The sequence below is a fragment of the Mangifera indica genome, chromosome 14 (assembly GCF_011075055.1).
Source record: "Mangifera indica cultivar Alphonso chromosome 14, CATAS_Mindica_2.1, whole genome shotgun sequence".
Taxonomy (NCBI): domain Eukaryota; kingdom Viridiplantae; phylum Streptophyta; class Magnoliopsida; order Sapindales; family Anacardiaceae; genus Mangifera; species Mangifera indica.
This window is the reverse complement of record NC_058150.1, coordinates 2,147,260-2,172,369: the sequence shown is the minus strand read 5'-3', so window position 1 is coordinate 2,172,369 and position 25,110 is coordinate 2,147,260. Positions and strand designations below refer to the sequence as shown.

Below are 25,110 nucleotides of genomic sequence, written 5' to 3'. Positions count from 1 at the left end.
TATTATTATTTATTAATTTTTTAGGATAAAAATAAATTTATTTTTAATTAATATGATAAATAATATAAAAAATATTTAAAAATAATTATATTCAAAAACATTTAAATAAAATAATTTATTAATAATTTTTTATTATATTTAATCAAATATAATAATTATTTATATTTATCAAACTTTATCAAACATAATAATCATTTATATCAATAACCTTCAAACGCCCCTGGGAGATATAAACTTTCATCCCGGTAACACTATAAATTGTGAGAGACAATTACCAGGGCAAATTATCTGAGCTCCAATGGGCTTATCATCTTCGAAGCGTGTTGAGACTTCCTTTGCCAACTCCGCCGAGTTCGATTCTGCCTGTAACTCTGCCTACTCTCACTGCCTTTCCCTGAGTCAACACGCCTTCCCTGGCGTCCTCCCTTACCAGCTCGTGACCGCCTCCGATCACATCCACCAAATTCTCATCTCTAACCGCTCACATCCCCTCATCCTCAAGTGGGTCCCGCACCCCCCGAGTCGGACGCTGGTCGACTCGGCCTTCAAGAAAGTCACCCTCCACTGGCACCGGCCCGAAGACAGTTCGGTGGACGTTATCGGGCCGGCCCGTTTTAAGAAATGGGCCGTGGTTTTGTATGCGGAGGCTGTTGTGGGTAATGCCGGAAAGGCTTTACTGAGTCGGGTACCAATTGGAGTGGCGGGAATCGCAGGAATCGGAGCCATGACTCGGTCTGGAAAGAGTCTCGTTGGGGCTGCGATTGGAGTCTATGCAGTGGGTGTCGCCACTTCTATTTATCTTAGCTTGTCTGGTTAGTCAGACTGAATTAATCCTTTTGTTTTTCTATTTTTATTTGCTGTATATGTAAGTAGTTTTATTTTTCATCTCCTGAAGACATGGGATACCTTGCAGAACCCTAGGATTTAAATGTATGATTGAAGTAATGAGTAAATTTAGTAATTTGTAAAGACATTGGAGTTAAGGGTGTGTTGGAAGTGTTTTTATAAGAAGCATTTTTGGGTGTAGTGATTTTATGCTTCTTGTTAATTCTGCTGACATCTTTTATTAGCTGCTTATAAAAACTAATTTTATTGTTAAGGGAAGGGAGTCGCAAAGTAATTATTTTTTAAGGCATTGGATTGATTTTTGAAATATTGTGAAGAACACCCAATTCTTTGAATAGATATAAAGAAGTGTTTTGGCTATATGTGGAAGCTTGTGATATTGATGCCAACTAGTATTCTAAGAATCTGCATACACATGTTGTAGCAAGTCTGATTTAGGGAAATGTTTTGTAGAGGCGTGTGGAGAGTCTCTTCAGAGATACTTGTTACTTCGTGAGATGTAGAGAAGATTAGCATGACTTTGTGTGATGATCACATGCATATGAGTGTTGGGATTTTTAGTTTTGATGCATGAGATTTATAATAGTATAAAAATTATGGGTAGTGGAAGTTAAAAATTATTAAGAACATGTAGCCTGCTTTCCTAGTCCTGTCAATTAAGTTTTTATACAATTAGCTTCTCAATTTGTAGAGACAAATTTAGATAAAAATAAGTCGAACTCAATTCACAACATCATCTTCATATCAAGAAGAGGGAAGAGAGCTTGTCCAAGATGCTGTTAGTCAGTTGCCTTTTGGTGGGTTGAAAACAGAACTAAGAGCACAATTGGAGGTCAGAGAGGCCTTAAGCAGGGTTAAAGCCTGCAATCAAGAGAAAAAAGAAATGAAAACAGTTAAGCTTAAGTTGAGCTTGGCATTAATTTCTTAAAAACATTATAATTATCTGATGTATATGCAAAAAAATCGAAAACGTTAAATTGAAAAGAAGAATATGAAATTAGGATGTGAAGTAGCTTAAATTATTGCTTATCAACTGTTTTTTAAAACTTTTTGAGGGATTAGAAATTAATAATACTGACAGTCAATATAGCCAAAATATCGTACTCTATATGAACTACAAAACCATATTATAATTGAAAAAATCATTAACAAGGTCATAAATCATCTTCTAGAAACCGTTTTTTGTGAATACCTTAAAGTTCTAGACACTGAGGAGATGATTCAACTTTACCTCTTCCTCCTCTACTTCAATTCCTATTTCTTCCAACGCTTAAAAAGTTTAGAATCTTGTATTTACATTCTGTTAGGAACCAGCTCTTATTCAACCAAAACACAAAAAATATAATAAACTAAAATATTTCATTAACTAAAACATTACAAGATAAACCGAACAATTCGAGGAGTTCGGGACCTCTTATTTTCCGGCCATTCGAGGCGTCGGAGACCTCTCATTTTCTGGTCATTCGAGGCGCTGGAGACTTCCCTAAATCAGCCAAAGGTGGCTGCTCTCAAATCCAAACCCTAATATTTTTCTTCTCCTTTTTTTCAAAACTCAAAACATACATTTATAATAAAAATGGACCATTGGATTGATGACAAGTGTCTCAATCCTAACATTTCCCTCCCTTTCAAAATCATTTTGTCCTCAAGATGATTTTTTTTTTTTCAGCTGTCTCTTTTTTTTTTCTTTAATATATATATTTTTTTCTTTCTCCTATTGCGTTTTTTTTTTTCTTTCCAACGCCCACATCTTCTCTTCTTTTTCTCTTCCCAATAAAGTTCTGCCTTCTCTTTTTCTTCTTTTCCAGCAAGTCACAGCCACATCACATTTCTCATTCTCCTTTTCCAACAAGCCACTGCCCTCTAGCCCTCTTTTTATTTTTTTATTTTTCTCTCTCCTTTCTCTTTCTTCTCCTTGTCTTTTTCTTTTCTTCTTTCTTCTCCTTCGTCCTTCGTCCTTCTTTCTTCTTCCTTCTGCTTTCTCTGTTTTTTTTTCTTTTCTCGCTTCCGCCGGCGTTTCATTTTCTTCTCCTTCTTCTTCTTCTATTTTCGTTTTCCTCTTCTTCTCTTTTTGCACTTTTGGACTCGTTTCTCCCAGTGATAATTTTTCTTCGAGTCAGCCTCCTCCATGAACATTTTCTGGCGACTCTTTCCTTTTCAGACCATCATCTATCTTCTCCGTTGGACCGAACGTGCTCTGATACCATTTGTTAGGAACCAGCTCTTATTCAACCAAAACACAAAAAACATAATAAACTAAAATATTTCATTAATTAAAATATTACAAGATAATCCGAACAATTCGAGGAGTTCGGGACCTCCCATTTTCCGGCCATTCGAGGCGCCGGAGACCTCCCATTTTCCGGTCATTCGAGGCGCCGGAGACCTCCTTAAATCAGCCAAAGGTGGCTGCCCTCAAACCCAAACCCTAATATTTTTCTTCTCCCTTTTTTCAAAACTCAAAACATACATTTATAATAAAAATGGACCATTGGATTGATGACAAGTGTCTCAATCCTAACACATTCCTACAATCTTACTTCCTAACTTTGAATATAAGAGATAATTGATGAATATATTAGCTATGAAGTTTAACTATAATTTATCGAGTCAAGCTTGAGTCAGCAGTTCCTATTTCGAGCTCGAGCTTTATATAAACCCAATTTAGTCGAGCTCAGACTTTGCATAAACCCAACAATACTTAGTTTGGTTTAGCTCAACTCAGCCCTAAAAACCATCACTTTTCTTCATTTGAAGGTTATTCCGTATGTTTAATGATTCATAAAAAAAAAAAGTTATTGGAGTGTTCTTCATCTGATAAAAAGACATCTGTGAAGACTGCCTTGGAGATTAGACACTTAACTAGATGCAAAACGTGAAAAGAAATCATACAGCAGAGATGAGCCTAATTTACGGTGAACAGCTTCATAATGATTTTGAAAATTGCTGTGTGAATTGTGATGTAAGTCATGTCCTGGGGACTTTTCTGGTGCCTGATATCAACATGCGCTAAATTTAATATAATGTTTAGCATACATGTTAACTCCAGCCGTTGGAGTTAACATATATGTTAAGCAACAGCCATTGGAGTTACATTGGACATATTTGGTTGGGTGATAATTTCTTAGATAATTGAGTTGATGACTGCATCTTTTTACAAGTTTATAATAAGATTAGGTCATCGGAAGAGACTTCCACTTATGTGCTTACCTGATTCACTTTTTACTTCTAGTTTTGTGCTGATATTTCACAGATCATCATTGTGTACGAATATTTTGCTACCTTTCAACTGATTAGAAAAACTTAGGACATAAAAATGGCACTTTAGATTCTAAGATTCAAGCAATTGAGCTTAGTTTATAGCTTCGGATTAAGTCATGGGGCCTAGTGTAGGATACGGGTGTATTCTAATTAACTGCCATATGACTTTGGCTTACTGTATCAAACATTCTATAGATCATTTTTTGCACCTTTTTAGATTTTATTATTTAATATCTGAACCCCTTGTACATATATAACTCGTTGAATTTTTCTCCTTACCTTGTGGCTTAAATTTTTGAATTGCATTTTCTTGATTGTGATGCATTTGATAAAATTATCTTTATAATTGTTAGGGCTAATCATTCAACATGAAAATCACTTTAGTTCAAGGGCAAAAATTTCCAACTTTCACAGAATGAATATATGTGTTCTTGGACTCACAGAAGGTTGAAAAGTGAATTACCTCCTTGATGCCAAGGTTGATGATTATCTCTTCCAAAACAGCCCCATCATGTTCTCCCAACAGTTCAAGGATCAAACCAGAATTAGTTATAGATATTGGTAATACCTGCAAATCATTACTTACAAATTTCTCCTCTTTTCATGAAAACCCCATTTGTCTCATTAGTGGCTACAGGATCAATCCCCATTGTCTTGCCCACTGGCATGTAAAATCGTAGAGAACTCTATTCCTCTCCTTGTTGACAAGAAGCTTCAAGCAGTCAGGTCAACGGATTCATTGGTTCATTCAAGAGCTCAAAATGGCAGACCCTGAGCTCACTAAAATGTAAACTTTCTCAGGGTCAAAAACAGAGGTAATAAATGATCAAAAGCAGAAGACAAATAGCAGCAAAAGCTAGATTAGCATTCGGTTTAAACAAAAGACATAGTATATGTGGGAACTCTGCCATTATTAAACCAGTGCTCCTAGTTTTGATGTAGAGAGCTTCAAAGAGATGGATAGGTTCAGAACTTCTGTGAGAGAGCTTAATAATTCTTTTATCAGAAAAAATCCAGAGTTTACTTGTGACTTTTGGGCAGTGAAAGTTCAGAGAAAAAAGTCTTGTGGGTTATTAGTCATGATATATAATGTTGTGACTTGTAATCATGATGTTAGTCATATATAATGCTGGGTTCTTTTGTTCTAATCTTGCAAATTCAGAGAATCTGTGCAATCTCAAATAATTGACAATAGAAAAAATTTTATACGTATATGAGAAAAAAACTGATAAGAAATCTTATTGGACCTCTTCCTATCCAGTTCTTTCTTCAGAAATTTATCACAAAGAAGAATTGTATAACAGATGAAATAGTTCTATCGGATGAATTAATCCTATTTGGTAAAATAATATACACAGACAATGTTTACAAATTTAGTACATAAAAGATAGCATATAATTATATAATTTTAAATTAAATAAAATATAAAATATAATTATATGATAATATATTATTGTTGGTGTTTATTTTTTGTTCACATATATTACTATTTGCAAAATATCAATTTACTTGATAAAATAAAATTTTATTCCTCCCATGGTAAATGTCAATTTACTCTGTATAGTTATTTACAAACACAAATAATCCTAAGGTGGTTATTTTATTTCATTTTCCCTCAAAAATCCGACCCATAGCCCTCAAATAATGAATTGGTTCATCTTAAAAGCGCGGAGCGCATAGATTCACCCGTCTTGATTAACACACTGCTGGCGCCAGCCATGAGGGGAACCAGAAGAGGAGGAAGACAAAAAAATTCTCCCCAAAACGACGAAAATTTGACTCTCAAACCCCTCAATGATCCACCACCTCCACAACAAGAAGAACAGGATCTCGAGTCTTCAGCAACCTCTGAGGACCAAACTTCAGAACAAACTGCACAAAAATCCCCAAAAAACCAGGCAAATTTCAAGTGTGTATCGCGCAACCGGCGTGACCGCGTGGCAAAACGCTGCTTTGTGAAGAAATCCGAGCTGAAAACTTCACAACCTGAACTGGATTCGCAGAATTCGTCGATTAACGAAGTTGATTCTTTGAATATTGGCGGGGAAGTGGAAGAAGATAAAGAAGAAAAGAGAAGCAACGAAGCGGATGGATTGCCGAAGAATGAAGTTGATGTCGTGGAAAGCCTATTGAATGAGCTGAGTTTAAGTGTCGAAGAGCCAGAGTTGGATGACGAGCAGCTGAGGATCAATGACCAGATGCAGGAGGACGAGGTAATTATGAGAATCTTAAATTTGGATTGGGTTTATTGTTAAAAAATTTTAGTTTAATTGTCTTTTGATGATGCATGTAGCTATTGTAAAGCCTTTTAAATGTATTTTAAAAATATCAAAGCTGATTTATAAGATTGAATGTTAAGCTTTTATGAAATTGTAGCTTTAGTATAGTTGCTGAAGTTGTAAGAGAAGAAATTGGAAAAGGAAGTAGTAAAGTGATGGGAAGAGTAAAAGAGATATATATTATGGCTTTAGGATAATGAGGGTCTCTAGTGAGTTTTTGGAAGGAAATTCGTGTTGTAAAAGGTGAATTGATTTAAATTGGATAGAGAATTGAATAGATGTAATTGTACAAGTCTGATAGGTATTTTTTTTCTGATGTCGATACATAGGTGTTTAGTTTGTTTGTTTTGCAAACTAGATACATCTGAAAATGAATATTTTGACATATATTCATTCTAGTGTTAAATATCATGTTAATTTGTATTTGACTGGGTTATTTTGATATAACTTAAACCAAAATTGTTTAAATATGTCATAATTCCATTTTTTTCTAAATTTATTTTGTAATAAATTGAATTAAAAGTATAATTATCAGTATGTTAATTTCATTATATCTGAATAATACTCAATGGTATTTCACACATTTTCTCGTTGATCGCCATCTGGAGTCAACTAATTATATGTAAATATTTTGAACTTTTTAATTCTGGAAGAAGCCAAGATTGACTTCTTCCAGTACCGGAAGAAAAACATCTTAAAGGATCATCCAGTAGGACCAATAGAAAGAATTAAATTTTACTCTCTATTATAGCATTATACAATACACTTTCTAATCCATAATGAATTCTGTGATTTAACGACCAAACAAACCTTGTAAATCATTCATCAACTGAGAAAAATTCATTCCGGAGGAATAATTCATACAATTATCATCAGATTGCTAAATAAAGTTGTCAACAGCTTTTATTCTTGTTCCTTGATGTTTGTTAGCTATTTTATGTGAGGCCAAAAAAAAAAAAAAAAGGAAAAAAGAATGCTGCTCTTAGTTTCTGCCTTCTTATTTTCCTTAACTGGTTTTTCAGTTGCTTGCAATGGAATCTATTTATGGAGAAAACATCATCATCCTTGACAGAATAAGAGGCTTAAGATCTTTCCAGGTAATTCTGTTATCCAATAACATTAAAATTTTCTTATCTTGTTGGGAAGCAAATTGTCTTACTTGTATTTCCTTTTGTAGATTGATATACATATTGAAGCCCTTGATGAACTAACTGTAACTGCAAAGCTAAATTCGTCTGGTCCTCTTCACGCAAAAACTGAAAGTTCAGATGACTTTGCCTACTCTTTTAAAGTCCAGTATCTTCCTCCCATTGTTTTAACGTGTTTATTACCTAAATCATACCCAAGCCAACACCCTCCATGCTTCACCATTTCTGTTCAGTGGTTGGACTGTGCTAAGATTTCCAATCTTTGCTCCAGGCTGGACTCAATATGGAAGGATCAAGCTGGACAAGAAATTGTATATCAATGGACAGACTGGCTACAAAACTCCTCTCTTTCATATGTTGGGTTTGGTAAGGAAATTTTGCTTGGTTCTTATGGTGTCAGACATACTGGAGACAGGCGGGCAATTTCAAGGGGTGTATCACCTGATGTTGATGTTCCTTCAATTAGGAGTTACAATGATGAGAGATGCCATGAGAGCTTTCTCAAAAACTTTCATGAGTGCTGCATCTGTTTCAGCGAGTATGCAGGTAACTACAGTTGAAAACTATTGATGGCAAACATGCATTCTGTTTTGCTATTCCTTGGGTGCTTGTCAGGGCTGTGAATATTTCTCTCATTTTGGTATAACTTTGTGTGAAAAAAAATTCACTAAGATTAGAAGCAGTAAATTCATACTCTAAAGTTTGTAGCTTCAAAGTTTTGAGTGATACGCACTGAGTGTTTTTTGAACGTATTCTTATTCCACTCAAGAATTTATTTGAATAATTAAAGATGGTTATCTAAACTTGTAAGTATTGATTCTATTAGTCAATAAGTATCTTTTTTTTTTAAAAAAAAAAATTATCTTCATCTGTGTAAAGAAGAGGCCCAGTTGAGTAATGGTTAAAGGGTTAAATAATGATGAAGCCCAAGAATTCTTAGTCTAATCCAAGATGGTGCGTTTTGGATTAAAATTGGTTTAAGACAAAAGGCAGCAGATGGACTTAATGTGGTGTACTAGAGAAGCTGACAAGTAAAAGCTTGAAGTCAAAACAACTCTTCTACTGCTTTCTTTTTTTTTTTTCTTTTGTTCTTCTTTAGTTCAGTTTTCATATTGATGTGGTTTTGATTAAATAAATCATGATAATCAGAAGTGGGTTGGTTGATCAGATGGCGTTTCTAGGTTAGGTAGTTACAAATCAATGACTATGATGTAAGTTAGTTATTGGCAGCCTTGTGTTCAATTCTCTTGTATAAATACTGTTCATTTTGTTTTGAAGGAATATAAGGAAAGTTGAGGAATATTCTGTAACTCGTGTTAGGGTTTTCATTTCTTGCTTATTTTTGTGAAGTTTTCCATTGTTCTTTAAGCTGCTACAGTAAATCTTGAATTTTTTCACGGTATTAGAACACAAGCCAAATGGCAAGTCTAACAGCCTAAAGTATTCCTGGATACAAGTGACAGCGCACCTAGCCAAAAACCGGCTGAGCCAAACGGCGGGTCTAACATCCTATGGTGGTTGCACTTGAGTGGGAGTATTGGAGACTCAAATAAAAAGAAAGAGAGTCTCACATATAATAAAATTGAGTAAAGTGAATGGTATATAAGTGTGTGGATAAAACCTTAACACAAACCAATTGGTTTTGTGTAATATGGGTTTCGATCTCCACATTTGTAAGCCCAATTTATTTCCAACAATCTGCTACATGTGAGCCATATTGTTTCTATATGATTGTTTTTGTTTAAATATCGATATCTACTGCACCATCAGTAAATCTATTAATAGATTATAACATTTATTCTCTTGTTTAACCAGGTACTGACTTTGTCAGACTGCCGTGTAAGCATTTCTTTTGCTGGAAATGCATGAAGATTTATTCTGACATACATGTCTCTGAAGGCACTGTTAGCAAGCTCCAATGTCCTGATACAAAATGTGGAGGTATGGTTCCTCCCAGTTTGTTGAAGCGATTGCTTGGCGATGAGGAATATGAGCGCTGGGAATCCTTAATGTTACAAAAGACACTTGACTCAATGTCTGATGTTGCATATTGTCCAAGATGTGAAACACCTTGCATTGAAGATGAAGAACATGCACAATGCTCCAAGTGTTTCTATAGCTTTTGCACACTCTGCAGGGAACGACGCCATGTAGGCGTTACTTGTATGACACCTGAATTGAAGCTTCAAATCTTGCAGGTACAGTTTTACAGATGTATTTAAGGCATTCTTCAGTTTAACAGCTTTTTTTTCTTTTTTTTTTGCATATTTGACAAGTCAACTTGGTAAAAATAGTTGTTAGCTCATGAGGAAGGGGATCCACAAATGCCATGATAATTTCAGAAGGCGTTGAATCTGAACTTTCTCCCTTCCCACCAAAAGAAAAATCAAGCATAATTTTCCGATGAAAGCCTTCAAAATTAGTAATTTCTAAAGCTACATGATTTTCTGGACCTTCTATAATATTATTGTTATTAGCCACTGCAATTCTTTTAGGAAGCAGAGTATCATTATTATCTGATTGAGAGACTGCAGTGCATCATTTGACCTAATGCTTGATTGCTCATGCTTACCATATAGAAAAACATGCACAATCGGTCAAACCATATCTGTCTCTTTTGCACAATCATTTTCCGCTATTGCATGCTTAGCCATAAAAGAAATAAAAGAATACTCTTAGCCAAGGGTACTAATGAGCTTTACCCTGAAAGGAACCAATGTAAGACAAAGCCAAAGCAAGGGAATAATAGAAGAAAATAAGAGCTAGATGAATACAATAAAATAAAATAACATAAAAATAGTTGGACACCCTAATAATCATTATGTAGAAGATGAATAGCAGGGGCATCCCAGAATGAATCTATCCTTGTTTAAAAGCCTTTTGTATTATTCACATGTCATGATCAATAAGATTAATCAAGGAAATCTAAGTGTTCTGTTATTGCTATTGTTTGACCCATTTGTCATTACATTTTCTGGATTCTTTACAGTGTTAAAACCCTCAAAGCTGCTTTGAAGTTGGTATCCTGGAAAATTTTCATTGTACTTTGCAGTATTTTTGTGATGTTCTGGTCATCCATGTTGTTATCTGGGGTTCCGTTGTTGATGTCCTTCCAATTCATTCTTTCTAGCTTTTTTTTTTTTGGTTCAATTTGACTCCTAAAGAAATTCACTTTTTCCATTGAAATTCATTCTGAGTTTTTTTCTTTCATTTTTTTTTTTTGTGTTACTTCAGAAACTTCTCATCCTATACTATAGAAAATTTATAAGTTATGTCCTCAAATCTTTGTTGCAGGAGCGCCAAAATTCATCTCAACTAAAGGAATTACAAAAACAAAGGGAGCGGGAAATGATCAATGATATTCTTAGTATTGAGGCAATACGTCGTGATGCTAAGCAATGCCCATCTTGTAAGATGGCGATCTCAAGAACTGAAGGCTGTAATAAGATGGTATGTCAAAACTGTGGGCAGTACTTTTGCTATCGCTGTAACAAAGCAATTGATGGATATGATCATTTCAGGTTTGTAATATATTACTGTAAAAGTCAATTGGTGGTTCTTTTCTTCTTTTATTTGCATGTACGTGTGTTGATCTACTGGTAATGGATCTAATTATCTTTATCTCGACGAAGGGATGGGACATGCGACCTCTTCCCACAGGAGGTGATTAATAACTGGGAGGAGCAGATGAATGTCCGACAGGTTGTGGCTCAGTTTCAAGCTGAAATGTTTGCTGATCGTGGTCACTTATGCCCCAATTGTGCTCAATACAATGCAAAGGTTAGTGAAGATTGGATTGGTAATGATGAAGTTTAGGTATACGTAAACACTATATTCTTAAAAAAAGGGAATCACACATATTCTTAAGTCCCCAAGTGTCATTTAAGATACTTTTTGTTGCTTCAACTAACAAATAAAATTTTATACTTTGGTAATAACAGGTTGGCAATAACAATCATATCTTCTGCTGGGCGTGCCAAATGCACTACTGTTACTTGTGCAGAAAGATTGTGAAGCGCAGCTCTCAACATTACAGACCTAAAGGTTGCAAGCAGCACACTGCAGACTAGTTGTGAATGGGTGAATCAAACATTTGGTAGTAACTGTAAGCAGCGTTTGGTTTTGGTACATCTTGATGAAAACAAAGTTTGATAGAGGTTCTCAGAGAAGCTATACAAGTTGAAAGGTTCCTGATGCTTTATTTTCATTGTGAAAGGCAGTTAGTTGTTCTTCGATGCCAGTTCATTTCATCTGCTAAATATCTCTCTAGGTGATGGCTTCTCTGATTTTACAGAGTACTGGTTTTGGTGCCTTGAGCTCACTTTTTAAGCGACGTGTGTTTTCTCCATTGCGGCGACATTTCTTCCTTGGGTGCTGGCTAGTATTAGAGTTAAATGTAAGTATACATGTTGCCCTTTTTTAACAGATTTCTTTTTTTTATTGTTTGCTCGGCAAAAAGAAAAAAAAGGGGAAAGAAAAACAAGGAAATGTCTGAAGCATTACACTGATTCATAGATGGATTTTGCTTCCAAATAAAACCTGCTCAAGTGTGTTCTACTCATTGAATAAACAGGTTTGGTCATGGTTTTGTCAGAGTGAATAATACTAATCTTTTTCCCTTTTTAAGTTGTTTTAGTACAAAATGAACTGTTCATGTTGTTTCTCATGTAAAAAACCCCTTTAATTGTAATAAACTCTTTAGACAATTGAAACTTCCTAAGATTATGAAAATCTTCTATGTGAGTTATCAGCAACTCCTTGAGGGGACACATTGATGAATGGCCTGGATTGTAGTTAAATTATGTGATAGAAACCTGGTCCTCTCTCTATTTCATAGTTCCATATTCAGTTTCTTCGGGAATCATTGTTTTTCATAAAAAGGAATTAAGCTACAGAAATCCCATTCAAGAAGAATTTAACATCAAATTCATCAACAATTCATACTTCTATGGGTTTCATTCGAAACATCCTTATATCAAGATCAAATTCGGATACACACCGATGGTGTAGCTTTTCACCTTTTTAATGCTATTTATCCGAGTTTGATTAAAGAAGAATTTGATCATATAACACTTGTCAATAGTTTTTAGTGATAAATGGAGTTCAAACCTTAGTGGTAGTAATGCCTTTACCCTTATCTCATAGTTTTTGAAATATTATCCTAGGATACGTATCGCTTTTTTCATAAGGATATTTTGATAAATACACATCTTTTTTTAATAATATTATTATTTATGTATAAATGTATATATATTATTTATATACATGATTGATAGAACAAATTTATGCACATGTTTGGTAAAACACTAAAACTTTTAAGTAAAAATTTAGATTTAAATATTTATCATATTTGTAAAGTCTAAATTTATTCAATATAATAATTATAAATCTAATTATTATATTCAAAATTTATCTATTCAACCAATTTAAATGAGATTATCTTGTTTGAAAAAAAAGAAAGATATTGAAAAGTAACTTTTCTAATTGAACCCATATTTTTAATCATAAACTGATTGAATGATGGTTGAGTCCCTCGTTTCATTGAGATTTGGGTGAAATTAATAATATTAAACATAATATGTCATTATATAATTAAATATTATATTATTTTTAAGTTTTATTTATTTAATAATATAATAATATATTATTAATTATAAATACAATTATATATAAAAATGGTAAATAATATTAAACAGAAATTATTAAAAGAAAATGTCAAAAAAAACACAAAAATTGCTAAATATCAACCAGAACATGTTAAGTAATCAATGCCACAAAAAGAATTGTTTTGAATCGAAAAGAAAAATATTGGACTATTTTTAGCCTCGTTGGAAGAGACAGCCTCGTTGAAATAGTTCTTTCTGATACAAGGGTATATTCGGAAACTTATCTGAAATAGTATCCTATATCCGTAATTTCAGCCGACGTCACTCTCGCCGCTAACCGGCTCGTGCCGGTCTCCCCGTCGCTATTCTCCTAATTTAAACCCCCAAAACCCGTGACCGTACAACCGCCTCGCTGTCTCCCTAAAAAAATTTCTCTATATTCTAGGGTTTCTTGATATGATTACACAAATAACAATCACTTATACCGAATGGCGCTCATTTTAATTTTCGTAGAGCCCTAATTTTTCTCCTCCTTCTATTTTTTCGTTTTTATAAGACGTTTTTAGTGTAATTTGTTAGCATGGATGGAGCTACCAGTAGCACCACGGGCGCTGGCGGTGGTGGCGATCCACCGAAGGGCAGTGCGCCACCGCAGCCAGCGCCTGTTCAGAACGCGGCAAATGCGCCGCCTCCGTTTTTGAGCAAGACGTACGACATGGTGGACGATCCGGCGACGGACTCGATCGTGTCTTGGAGCGCGACCGATAATAGTTTCGTTGTTTGGAATCCTCCTGAGTTTGCACGTGACCTCCTTCCAAAGTACTTTAAGCATAATAACTTTTCTAGCTTCGTTCGTCAGTTGAACACTTACGTAAGAGAGCCTTTTACTTTTTTCACCTATTTACTAAACTTATATTTTCTTAGTTTTAATCCTTTTTGGTTTTTTTTTTTTTGATGTTATAATTAATATTTAGTTTGTTGAGTTTTATTCCTTTATTACTTATTTGGGTTGCTTATGTTTTAGTTAGTCCAAATGAACTTTGGGAAATCACATGAATTAATTTACTAGCCATGGTTGTTAAAACTAATGTTATCTTGAAGGTATGGAACATTTTTGTGAAATTTAAAGTCACTTATGTCTATTTGTTTTTTAGTTCAAACATTGGGGTAGGCAAAAAAATTTTACTTTGTTTGTCTAGGTTAATTCTGCCAAGTTATACCTTTGTTGCCAATTAATTTCATGTTTTTTCCATAATCAAAAACAGGGTTTTAGGAAAGTTGATCCAGATCGTTGGGAATTTGCAAATGAAGGCTTTTTACGTGGTCAAAAACACCTTCTTCGAGGTATTAGTAGACGAAAACCTGCCCATGGACATGGTCATCAACAGCCACAGCAACCACATGGACAAAACTCATCTGTGGGTGCCTGTGTTGAGGTTGGAAAATTTGGGCTCGAGGAAGAAGTTGAGAGATTGAAGAGGGACAAGAATGTGCTTATGCAGGAACTTGTCAGGTTGAGGCAGCAACAACAAGCTACTGATGGACAGCTCCAAACCATGGTGCAGCGTCTTCAGGGAATGGAACAGCGACAGCAGCAAATGATGTCATTCTTGGCAAAGGCAGTACAGAGCCCTAGTTTCTTAGCTCAGTTTGTACAACAACAAAATGATAGTAATAGACGCTTAACTGAAGTGAACAAAAAGCGTAGGCTCAGGCAAGAAGGTATTGATGATGATGGTGGTTCTGCAGCTCTTGATGGACAAATTGTTAAATACCAACCTTCAATGAATGAGGCTGCAAAATCAATGCTCAGGAAGATCATGAAAATGGAGTCTTTTAACAATAATCACGATAATTTCCTTATTGGTGATGGCTCATCATCATCTAATATTGGGAGCCCTCTTAGCTGTGCATCAGGAGTAACGCTTCAAGAGTTTCCCCCGACTTCTGGGCAGTCATCATATGTGCCAGCTGCTTCAAGGATCTCAAGTCATGATCCTTCAGCTTCCATATCCGAATCACAGTCTTCCCCACGTGTCACATCTTCTGAGAATATCACAACTGAAGAATTTCCTGATATTAGTATGTTGGTTGGAGCTCAAGGGGAACCTTCCATCCCAATTTCACAAGGAGACATAATTATGCCTGAAATACCAGAAATAACTCCAGAAAGTATTGTTGATGTTCCTGGAGACAATTACATGTTACCCAAGATGGGTAATGGAGATTATATGGATCCGTCTTCATTGGTAATAAATGGTTCATTGCCTATAGAAATTGACGCACTTTCTCCTGATCCTGATATTGATGCTTTGCTTGATGCTTCTAGCTTTTGGGATGACCTTTTGCAAAGCCCAAAACCTGAGGATGTTATATCAACCTCAGTGGATGGTAAAACCAAGGGAAATGAAACACAGCCAACTGAGAATGGATGGGACAAAGTTCAGCATATGGATCAACTGACAGAACAAATGGGTCTTCTTAATTCTGATGCAAAAGTGGTTTGATCTGAGTGCATAATTGGATCTTACTTAATCTGAGGTAATGCCTAAAGTTAAACTGGTGATACTTATCTGATATGTTCCTCCTATTTTGTTCACTGGAAACAGTTAATGCCTCTTGTATCTTTTCGCCCTCTTTTTGTTGTGCTCATATTCAGACCTTTATTTACTCCCTTCTTATATTTTGGTCTGTTACCTGGATTATTCTTGGACTTGGTGTGGAGTCTAAACAGATGTAGGCTATAGATTTGCAATTTTCTTCGATTGTACAGGTTTTTGCTCTGCTCCCACAAGACGGCCATCTTTTTCTAATGAACTGACTACTTATAAATTACCTGTTTCTGGAGATTCAGTTATATTTCCCTTAATAGAGTTGACAATATTACTGATCTCAAATCCCTTTTTGGTGCTCTTGTACTAGACAAACCTTTGATGAAATAAATTTCGGAAAGTTAGAATTGGATTTAGTTGAACCGGCTTTCTACTGGTATTGTTATGTTGGTTTGATGACAACATTTGGGGAAATCTTCTGACTTGGAATGTCTGAAAAGTAGGTTATCCATTATCCATAATGTTTTGGCATAGTATGTGCAGGTTCTGAACACCTGGAAGCAGTTTTGGACCTAACTTGCTAGAGTCCAATGGTTTTAGGTAGAGTGGTGGATTGTATCAGCTAGAACAGCTTTAAGTTGAAATTTGTGAGATAATATGGTTTGAGTTGCCCTTTTCTTTGAAAGTAATGTAAAACATACTAAAATATGTCATAGATACAGGGACATTCAGTTCGGGCTAACTTTCCATTACCTCAATAATTTATTTTTCATTACTAATATTAGTTTGTTTTAATAAACGATTATAGAAATATTCGTGATGTGAAAAGTAATATAGAGAGAATCCAATTACCATTTTTAAGTACTAAAGAATTATTGACAATGTTAATTTTGTTATAATTTAATTCTTATTAAGATTATCCGAATCAAATGCATCCATATGTTAAAATTGTATGTCTTATTTGACAGTCATATCAATTAGGCAATAATATTTTATTTACAAGATCATTTTTGGAATGTATAACATTTTTTTTTTTTGAATTTTAATTTGATTAAGCAAATCATAAAATTAATGAATCTGTAAAGGAAGCCGTTAAACGTGGTGCTCAGACGCGGCATTTCAAAGGTAGGCAAGGTAACGTTGACAGAATAAGCACTGTTAGCTTGGTAATAAAGACATAGAGCTTGAGGTAAGAATGAAGAAGTGATGTAAACTCTTCCATTTTTAGCACTTTTTAGTAAAAACAATATTACTAAAATCGATTGACGTTACACATGAGGAAATTTACATGGTTATTGTAGTTAAGCAAAAAGCGGCTGCTTCATGGCTTTTCCTTCCGTTCAGGACTCCGATTCCATTATCAACTCTTCCCATTACACGTTCCATTAATTTCATGCTGACATTCGTCTCCTCAAATTCCTCACCTGCCCGCTCATTTTGGGATTGCATCTCTCAATCAACCACATTCTTTTCCCCCTTCTCAATCATCTTATTTTAACACTTTGTAACAATTTTCAGTCTGAGATCAGTGTGTAAATGACATTGGTAAGAGAAAGAAGACACCAACAAGCTCTTAGATTATCTCTCCCCTCACCCAATCACTTCCCCCACTACCAGCACCACTTTCCGCCGGAAACCGCTAGCCCCACCTCCCCGAACTTCGAAAGCCTGGCGGACTTGAAGAAGCTCTTGGTTCTTGGCCATGGTAATGGTGCCACTGTCTACAAAGTTTGTAACCAGAAGAGCAACTCTATATATGCCTTGAAAGTTCTCCGTTTTGACCAAAATGCTGCCTCCATTAGCCACCAGGCTGCTCGCGAGGCTGAGATTCTTAAACGGGTGGACTCCCATTTCATTGTTAAATGCCACGCAGTGTTTTACACCATTGAAGGAGAGCTTTGCTTTGTGATGGAATATATGGAGGGAGGATCATTAGCTGACAGTCTGCATGTTCGGCGGGCGTTGTCAGAAGATGTAATCGCCAGAGTTGCTCATCGGGTGCTCAAAGGGTTGCAGTATTTGCAAGGAATGCGGATAGTTCATGGTGATATAAAGCCATCAAATCTTCTGATAAATGGGAAAGGAGAGGTGAAGATTGCTGATTTCGGAGTGAGTAGGATCATTGGTACCGGAATTGGCACTGGCGTGTGCAATGGACTGGATTCGAGCTTCGGAACGTGTGCTTACATGAGTCCTGAAAGGGTTGATCCTGAGAGGTGGGGTGGGGATAATAATGCAGACGGATTTGCAGGGGATGTTTGGTCACTTGGGGTGGTGGTGTTGGAGTGTTTAGTTGGGCATTATCCATTGATTGGGATGGGGGAGAAGCCAGATTGGGCAGCGTTAATCTGTGCGATTTGCTTCAGGGAGAGGCTGGAGATGCCTGAGAGAGCTTCCATGGAGTTTCGGAGCTTTGTGAGAAGTTGTTTGGAGAAGGATTGGAAGAAAAGAGGGACTGTAGAGCAGCTTCTTGCTCATCCTTTTGTGAATAAGATCAGTCCTGAGAGTTCTAGTCCTTGAATGGGTGCGGAAACATTTTTGCTTCATTTTTGCATGGTTGAGTTGAGTTGGCACATTAATCTGCCAGTTTTTCTTCATTAGACTGAAAAAATAAATAAATAAAAAAAGAAAGGAAAGAATTTTGTTCTCTTTTATTCATCATCTTACTCCCATCCCCACATAAATCAAAAGTGGGATTCCTAGAATTGGAGGTCATGAATCTTAATTGAATTCTAACTGAGCTAGCTCAGTTTGATTCAGTTTAATTTGAGTTCATATAGTTTTAATTTGAGTTAAGAGAGTTAACTTATTTTTTAAATCGAACCAAATTTGAATTAAAAAAATTTTGACTTAATTAGATTTAAACTTAATTCGAATTTATTGCTTAGATAGGTGATTTATAGACAAAACAATTTTGTTTTCTTCAGTATTGAGTAAAACAATATCATTTTGTTAATAAATTGTGAACCCAAGTCATGAGTTAAAATTATGAATTGAACAATAAATTCAAACCAAACTTGAATTACTCTTAATTTTGACTTGATAAACTTGAACTAAATAATTTTTCATTCAAACTAAACTCAGATAAAAAAACATTCGAATTCGATTCAATTCATATCTATCTCTAGTCATATAATAACATGATAACATAGAGTTTGCAACTTTGCTCAGCCAATTTCCAAATTAAAGCCGAAATTTAGTTACATAATAGTCCTAGTTTGGTTAATCTCCCTAAGTTTCTTTAGCAGGGTTATAATTATAAGTTGTGAGCTTTTCGAAATTATCGCCACAATCAAATGATCTCTTTTTGTTGGTAAAATTAGAAAGCAGGACTTTGACTGAATGATCCCCTTTTTTGAAAAAAGCACAGAACAGATCACTTACATTACACTTGTTCAAAATGAAATTACAGGATACAGTCTTTTATAAAAGCAATCTGGCTGTTACAATCCACGTAACATTATATGCTAATCAAGTTAAAGCTCTGCAGTTTTATGGAAAAAGATCTCTGGATATACCACAGAAACAAGATGCCACCCGTTTGGAGAACCCTAAATCATTTTGGTGGAGCCAAGTTTGGGGTCCTGGTAGTTTCCATCTGCTTGTTGAGAAAACCACCTAAATTGGAACCCATTAAAAAGAAAAGTCAGCTCTTTAACCAATAAAACCATATGCACCCAATTTTGAATATCTAATTATTTATCTAGATGACGTGTTATCATGTGATTGAGTGATTTTAAATAAAAGATAAAATGACACTATCATATGATGATATATTATCTGATTATTTAAAACTAAGTGCATGTAACATAGTTAATTCTTTTTGTGCCATTCAATTAATTCTCGCCACATTTTCAATTGTCACCCCTGACATAATTTGAGTTAGCTAACTTCTGAATAGTTGGAAAACTTGTGGGATCCGTAGCAGGTGCCCCTATGAATAGAACTCCTGACCTCTTGATTTAAAACAAAAGACCTTAACCACTCAACCCAAGTTCTTGCATTTCATTGTTCAAACAGCAAGATGATGCTTTTGTTATGCTCACAATTACTCAGGATTGCACTACGAATATCATCTTTATGCATCAGATAATGCACATAAAGGCTACATTAACTACATAGAGTTGGTTCCTGAATCCTGAAAGAGTAATGAATAGCAAAGTACTGAAGTCTACTGAGATTAAAAACATGAATAGCAAGAGAGAGTTCCCAACGGGAATGCGGTGGAGAGAAACAAACTCAAACCAAGGGCAATCTAGTATCTAGGTTTTTAGAACACGATACACATGTTCTCATATGCAGCAATCAATATAATGTCCTGATGTTGGAAATGCAATTTAACAACCAACCCATATAAATGAAAGCTCTTCTACAAACACTTGTTCACTCTTTGGCTTAGGCAGATGGTGAAAACATCATTGCTCTAATTTATTTAACTTGATTATCAATGTTCAGGAAATGCTAAGAGGCTGACCAAGACACAATCAATGGCCTTTTCAATCCCATCAAGCAAGTTTCTGAAAATGCTGTATTGAATCAACTAACATCAGATCAACTAGTGCAGGAATGTCATCAAAGACCAAAAAGAGTAAAATAATATTAGAGGCAATAGAGAAATTGAGATTAACCTCCTTTTGATATTAGGTTAATACGAGAACGAGGCCCTTCAAACATCCAGCTATCTTCATCCATGGATTTAACCTCCTTATTCAGAGCAGCCAGGAGATCAGATTTCAACACTGGCAGGCAACCAAAAATTATTAAAATTTTTCCGGAAAAAATGACCCAAAAAAAAAAAAACCCAATTCACTGAAACAAAAGTGAAAATTGTACACTTTCCCTAAATGGAACATTTAAAAATTTAACAAAGCCCCTCAATTACTATCTTCCTTCAAAGTAATGAAAATCTTGATTATTAGTATGATAATATAAATGTCAATTAAAGCATAGAGAGTGACCTAGCATGGTCTCGTCCTTGCGGTCTTGAATGGAGATGAGATTCGAAGGAAAGTGAAACTCCCCGAAAACAGTAGTGTTACTGCTACTTCCTCCCCAGCCGCCACCGCCTCCGCCCGCTATTGCAGTTGTTGATATCGATGAATTTGCCGGTGACGTACTGTTCATTTTCCTCTTCAAAACCTGTTGATGTTCCAATATTCGAAATTATGTTTTCGTTTTTTAGCATACCCCCGGCCGTCAAATACCTCCGTTAAACTTGACGTAAGGGCAAAATCGTAAATGAAGGTTAATATAAAACTCCAGTGTCTCGAGTTGAAGAAGCTTTGGAGAAGACTTTTCACCCATTTTGGTTTCGTGTTTCAGAAACTACACCATGGGATCTCGAGAAGATGATCGATTATGGCTTTTCCGTAATCTTGCAATTGCTATAATGGTTTTTGCAGCGGTTGGCATTGAGGTTAGTCAGATTTTCTCTAACCTTTGTAAATGATTGTTTTTGTTTTACGGATATCTGTTTTCAGTTCGTTGGAAGATGCATTATTATATATCGCGCAATGTAAAATTTATTCATTTCTGCTTATAATTAGCCTGGGATTAGGAGAACGTACTGCCAGATTATTGAGAGTGAGTAGCTTTCTTTTTTTAAGTGGAGGTGGGTTCTTCATTTGTTTGAAACCCAGGAAAGCATAAAACGTGAGATCATATATTGCGGCAAAACTTTATTCCAAGATTGAAGAAAGTTTCTTGTTGCTTTGCTAGTTCTAAAGAAAGAAGTTCTCTTTGATTTTGTCAGATAAACATGCAACGAAGCCTTCAGGTGACAGGTTTAGAAGAGCAAAAGACTGAAATTTTAGTTTAAAAAGTGATGAAAACAAATTACAATCAAGAAGCTGTGAAAGTAAGATTTTAATCTTGCATACTTGCTAGCTAAGCTAATAAGGTCTCTTAACAGATATATAAGATCACACGCACATAGGGACATTTGGGTTAGATGCAAATTTTGAAAACATAAATAGATAAATAACTATAGTCAGATGCAAACTGATGCCTTGCTGTGATTTCTTCGCATTGATTTTCTTGGTTAGATTCCTTAAAACCCTTCTTAGAAGTGTGAAGAGATTTGACTCACAGCCCTTCATTTGTTCATAACAGGCAGGGGGGTATGCAATCAGGGATTTAATAATGTTTTAAATGCATTCTAAAGTATGAACTTCTAGAAACAGTGTAAGAGTTCAGGTAATGAATGCTGTAACCAAAATTGGTGATGCATATGGATTAAAAAATAACCTTAATTCTAAAATTTTGGACAGATTTAAAATTTGATTAGTAACAGCCTCAGTAACTTTAGATCATTCTATTACTTTTTGAGGCATATGTTGTGGGAGATTTTTATGCAAATTAGAAGACTAAAGAAATATCGAGAAAGAGAATCTTAAGGATGGTTCAACTCAGTTGTCTCTGCCTTGTGTGTACTTATGTACTATAATTGAACTGATCAGAAACTGTAGTTTAGAGTTTTGAGTGATTATAATCTAACCCAAAACCATCTACTCTGTGCTATATCAATTGGATTTTGGATCTTTGAAAGGCGGTAACTCTTTCTTTGATTCATGATCTGTACCCTGCAACATTTTTTGCTAAAAAATGGAGGAACAGCTCATCGTTACTGGCAAAGTGGCCTCATAGGAGCTGCTTTGACAAGTTTATTGCAATGGACTCAGGGTATACTTGGTGATAATAGTTTATACAATTAAGATTGTTCTGCTTGTTATCAATGTAGCTAGAGTCATTTGCCTTGTGTGGAACAACTATAAGGAAGTGTTATAATGAGCAATAGCTTTAACAGTGTGGGTGATTGGTAATGATGAAGTGCATGTGGATGACAGGGAACAGTGAAGAGGGTATTGATGGTCAGTCAAGTTGGCTCGTGTATACCATCTCATTAATAAACTTAGAATACTATGAATTTAAATTTATGCTTTATAAGTTCCTCTTAAATACTGTTAGGACTCGTGTATGCCATCGCATTACTAACAATTGTGATTACTATATGTTTATAATTGTTTGCTGTTGAACTTGGCTGGGTGTCTAACAAATACCCACTCCTACAGGAGAGTATCATATAAGAATTTTTTATTTTCTTCTTTTTCTATATTCTTGTACCAAACAATATATTACTGTTTTTACTGTTAGCATTATCATTATTGCTAATATCGTTATTTATATAGTAGTCTGGAAATGGAAGCTTTAGTTATGTAAAAAAATTTCTGATGTCCTGTCAACAAGAGAAAAGAAGCAGGGAAAAATGTTCACCATATGAACACCAATAATAGAGATGAGAAAGTAACTTATAAATAGTACAACTTCCCAGTTCAAAATGTCCCAATTTACTTCCCTTTATATATATACACTTTTTAATTTTCAGGTGGGAAGGTGTGGGACAAATTTTGATTCCAACAAGTCCAATATCAAAGCTTTCTGTAGTTCCAAGAAATATCTTATGACATCATATTTCGAAAAATATGAAAACTTAGTTGATTCGTATTTTCAAGATTTCATAGCACGTGAACTTCATTCTGTTTCGTGTGAAGTGCTGCCAGAGAATCAGAGTCCTGTTTCAAAACATTCAGTTCTGCAGCGACATTTGATAGGTGAAGGTTCCCATCGTCATCTATCATCATCTATCAGATTTGACATTGACCCAAAGTCCTTAGCTCGGCTACCTATAAACTATTGCGAGGTTTTAGTAGTCGAAAGACTGCCCTCTGGAGTATTTGCTGACCCATTTGAGCTACAACATCTTCAGCAGCATGGTGGTAAATTGCATTCATTTTATATGATAAAACTTAGAATCAGTGTTTCTATAGCCATGTTTGTTTTGTTGCTTATCTTTCTCTAGTTGATGAGTAATGTTTCATTTCTTGCAGTTTTTACAGATATAGCTGTTTCTGGAGATACAAACTTGGAATTGCCTTCATTTCGTTCCAATCAGTCTGCTGTTGAAATCCACATGAATGTTGGTACAAATATCTTTCACGAAAAAGCACTGGAAATTAAACTACAGCTACCATTACATGCACGGTATCAGGTCAGTAATGAAAGGAGATTATGAAAATGAAATAGTTTCTTGTTTCAAGTTAGTGGTTGACAGATGACTTGTGTTTTACATCTTTCCTTGCTGTCTCTCTATCCTCTGTTCTTCTTATCTCACTGTATTCATCTTTGAAATGTTAACAGTTGTACTGGTCTGTACTTAATACCTAAGCCTGCTGCATTTTTGGTTGACATGATATTTCCCCTTGGTGATCAATCTGGAATTAAATTTACTTATGCCTTGCTGTTGCTCTTCATTGACAAATTGAAAGTTGTCGAGGAAATATGCGAAATACTGACCAAAATTTGATTGTCTTGCAGCCCTTAGCTGAAACTGGGTATTCAAAAGTTGAATTTGGCAGTCCTGATTTATTCATATGCTGTTGCATTGAAGGAAAGCCGCAAAACAAGAGCTGTTTGTTCATCTCAACCACTGGCCATACTGAATCTAAAACAGAAGCTGCTGTGTGGAAAATACCTTCTGGTATTAAGGCACATACAGAGGTTGTATCTGTTGTGACTTTCATTTCTGCCGTTTTATCAACTCTTGCAATTGTATGGGCATCCATATTTTGTTCAGACATTAAGCCCCGTAAAAGCTCCAAACAATCTTGACCACTTAAATATGAGTTTTTTGGCCTTTGATACAACAGTTTAACAATCAGTTATATTTTTTTATTTCAGTTTTGCAAATAAAAAATGTCAAACAGCCGTAGCATCTTCTTGATTTAGCCTGTTAATCTGCCAACTCTGTTGTTTTCCGTAGCCTTTCGTTGTGACTTGTTTCCTTGAAATTTTGTACAGGAGCCCAACAAATTCGAGGACTAAAGGATATTTGAACTGATAGGTTTTTTTTTTTTTAATAATTTTTGGAACAAGATAAATTCCTGAATAAAGATGAGCTAATTTTTGTCAATCGAGATTTATCTTCATCAATTGTTTTCGTATTTTCAAAGCCGAATATGGCAATATGCACTGAAAAGTGAAAACAAATAAAAATTTCAATTAATAAATCCTAAGACTTCTTTAGGGAGAGAGGAAAGTCATGAGCAATTGAAGAATGAAAACACAGTAAATGTCAAAGGAAGAAGTATCATTTCACGTGCTGGCCTATTTTAAAACTATAAAACTATATTTCATATTTTATATATATAAATAAATACACACTTATATGTATCTTCGTATAATTAGATAATTTTGAATTAATAATAAAATAATATTTAATAATGTAATAACACTAATAAATACGTATATATTTATATATTTTAAATGGGTATACATAGTATTACTAATAATCATTTTCACAAGTCAAAATCACAAACCACAAGCAAGAGAAAAGTGACATTCAAGCATTCAACTCAAAACC

The 25,110-nt window shown here is 35.0% G+C and overlaps 6 protein-coding genes across 10 annotated transcripts; 5 read left to right on the top strand and 1 right to left on the bottom strand.

Moving 5' to 3' along the window:
• Window positions 1–219: 219 nt before the first annotated feature.
• Window positions 220–5,319, top strand: LOC123196739. 2 transcript variants are annotated; one of them, XM_044610839.1, is made up of 2 exons: window positions 220–812; window positions 4,461–4,728. In XM_044610839.1, exons 1-2 carry the CDS (start codon window positions 299–301, stop codon window positions 4,556–4,558), a joined length of 612 nt encoding a protein of 203 aa, XP_044466774.1. In that variant the 5' UTR covers window positions 220–298; the 3' UTR covers window positions 4,559–4,728. The 2 variants fall into 2 exon arrangements, with proteins under 2 accessions (XP_044466774.1, XP_044466775.1); XM_044610840.1 differs by lacking the exon at window positions 4,461–4,728 and adding an exon at window positions 4,736–5,319 and having other exon boundaries at window positions 221–812.
• Window positions 686–12,265, top strand: LOC123196736 (E3 ubiquitin-protein ligase RNF14). Of its 2 annotated transcripts, XR_006497730.1 has the most exons (9): window positions 694–812; window positions 5,742–6,320; window positions 7,409–7,483; window positions 7,564–8,080; window positions 9,350–9,732; window positions 10,829–11,055; window positions 11,167–11,314; window positions 11,476–11,720; window positions 11,829–12,265. XR_006497730.1 is itself a non-coding variant. In XM_044610835.1 (8 exons), exons 1-8 carry the CDS (start codon window positions 771–773, stop codon window positions 11,602–11,604), a joined length of 2,100 nt encoding a protein of 699 aa, XP_044466770.1. In that variant the 5' UTR covers window positions 686–770; the 3' UTR covers window positions 11,605–12,265. The 2 variants fall into 2 exon arrangements, 1 of the variants encoding a protein (XP_044466770.1); XM_044610835.1 differs by having other exon boundaries at window positions 686–812; window positions 11,476–12,265.
• A 1,265-nt stretch (window positions 12,266–13,530) lies between these two features.
• LOC123196737 (heat shock factor protein HSF8) lies at window positions 13,531–15,845 on the top strand. Of its 2 annotated transcripts, XM_044610837.1 has the most exons (3): window positions 13,531–14,011; window positions 14,406–15,389; window positions 15,470–15,620. In XM_044610837.1, the coding sequence occupies exons 1-3, from the start codon at window positions 13,721–13,723 to the stop codon at window positions 15,479–15,481; spliced, it is 1,287 nt and encodes a 428-aa protein (XP_044466772.1). In that variant the 5' UTR covers window positions 13,531–13,720; the 3' UTR covers window positions 15,482–15,620. The 2 variants fall into 2 exon arrangements, with proteins under 2 accessions (XP_044466772.1, XP_044466771.1); XM_044610836.1 differs by having other exon boundaries at window positions 14,406–15,845.
• Window positions 15,846–16,158: 313 nt separating this feature from the next.
• On the top strand, window positions 16,159–18,386 carry LOC123196738 (mitogen-activated protein kinase kinase 10). Its single transcript, XM_044610838.1, has one exon. It carries the CDS (start codon window positions 17,229–17,231, stop codon window positions 18,210–18,212), a length of 984 nt encoding a protein of 327 aa, XP_044466773.1. The 5' UTR covers window positions 16,159–17,228; the 3' UTR covers window positions 18,213–18,386.
• Window positions 18,387–19,025: 639 nt separating this feature from the next.
• On the bottom strand, window positions 19,026–20,876 carry LOC123196869 (protein SAMBA). Its single transcript, XM_044611015.1, has 3 exons — window positions 20,651–20,876; window positions 20,321–20,431; window positions 19,026–19,310 (listed from the first exon to the last, which is right to left on the bottom strand). Exons 1-3 carry the CDS (start codon window positions 20,814–20,816, stop codon window positions 19,249–19,251), a joined length of 339 nt encoding a protein of 112 aa, XP_044466950.1. The 5' UTR covers window positions 20,817–20,876; the 3' UTR covers window positions 19,026–19,248.
• A 60-nt stretch (window positions 20,877–20,936) lies between these two features.
• LOC123196868 (phosphatidylinositol-glycan biosynthesis class X protein) lies at window positions 20,937–24,475 on the top strand. 2 transcript variants are annotated; one of them, XM_044611014.1, is made up of 4 exons: window positions 20,937–21,108; window positions 23,077–23,464; window positions 23,579–23,739; window positions 24,066–24,475. In XM_044611014.1, exons 1-4 carry the CDS (start codon window positions 21,025–21,027, stop codon window positions 24,357–24,359), a joined length of 927 nt encoding a protein of 308 aa, XP_044466949.1. In that variant the 5' UTR covers window positions 20,937–21,024; the 3' UTR covers window positions 24,360–24,475. The 2 variants fall into 2 exon arrangements, with proteins under 2 accessions (XP_044466949.1, XP_044466948.1); XM_044611013.1 differs by having other exon boundaries at window positions 20,946–21,108; window positions 23,077–23,467.
• The last annotated feature ends 635 nt before the right edge of the window (window positions 24,476–25,110 follow it).

What these genes read in the sequence shown, in the direction of transcription:
- LOC123196739 (XM_044610839.1), top strand. Translation starts at nt 299, where the DNA reads ATGGGCTTATCATCTTCGAAGCGTGTTGAGACTTCCTTTGCCAACTCC. An exon ending in TATTTATCTTAGCTTGTCTG is followed by an intron (nt 813 to 4,460) that starts GTTAGTCAGACT and finishes TATAATTGTTAG; the next exon opens with GGCTAATCATTCAACATGAA.
- LOC123196736 (XM_044610835.1), top strand. Translation starts at nt 771, where the DNA reads ATGCAGTGGGTGTCGCCACTTCTATTTATCTTAGCTTGTCTG. An exon ending in GAGGCTTAAGATCTTTCCAG is followed by an intron (nt 7,484 to 7,563) that starts GTAATTCTGTTA and finishes TTCCTTTTGTAG; the next exon opens with ATTGATATACATATTGAAGC. An exon ending in GTGCTCAATACAATGCAAAG is followed by an intron (nt 11,315 to 11,475) that starts GTTAGTGAAGAT and finishes TGGTAATAACAG; the next exon opens with GTTGGCAATAACAATCATAT.
- LOC123196737 (XM_044610836.1), top strand. Translation starts at nt 13,721, where the DNA reads ATGGATGGAGCTACCAGTAGCACCACGGGCGCTGGCGGTGGTGGCGAT. An exon ending in TTCGTCAGTTGAACACTTAC is followed by an intron (nt 14,012 to 14,405) that starts GTAAGAGAGCCT and finishes AATCAAAAACAG; the next exon opens with GGTTTTAGGAAAGTTGATCC.
- LOC123196738 (XM_044610838.1), top strand. Translation starts at nt 17,229, where the DNA reads ATGACATTGGTAAGAGAAAGAAGACACCAACAAGCTCTTAGATTATCT.
- LOC123196869 (XM_044611015.1), bottom strand. Translation starts at nt 20,816, where the DNA reads ATGAACAGTACGTCACCGGCAAATTCATCGATATCAACAACTGCAATA. An exon ending in CAAGGACGAGACCATGCTAG is followed by an intron (nt 20,432 to 20,650) that starts GTCACTCTCTAT and finishes GTTGCCTGCCAG; the next exon opens with TGTTGAAATCTGATCTCCTG. An exon ending in TAACCTAATATCAAAAGGAG is followed by an intron (nt 19,311 to 20,320) that starts GTTAATCTCAAT and finishes GTTCCAATTTAG; the next exon opens with GTGGTTTTCTCAACAAGCAG.
- LOC123196868 (XM_044611013.1), top strand. Translation starts at nt 21,025, where the DNA reads ATGGGATCTCGAGAAGATGATCGATTATGGCTTTTCCGTAATCTTGCA. An exon ending in ACATCTTCAGCAGCATGGTG is followed by an intron (nt 23,468 to 23,578) that starts GTAAATTGCATT and finishes CATTTCTTGCAG; the next exon opens with TTTTTACAGATATAGCTGTT. An exon ending in CATTACATGCACGGTATCAG is followed by an intron (nt 23,740 to 24,065) that starts GTCAGTAATGAA and finishes ATTGTCTTGCAG; the next exon opens with CCCTTAGCTGAAACTGGGTA.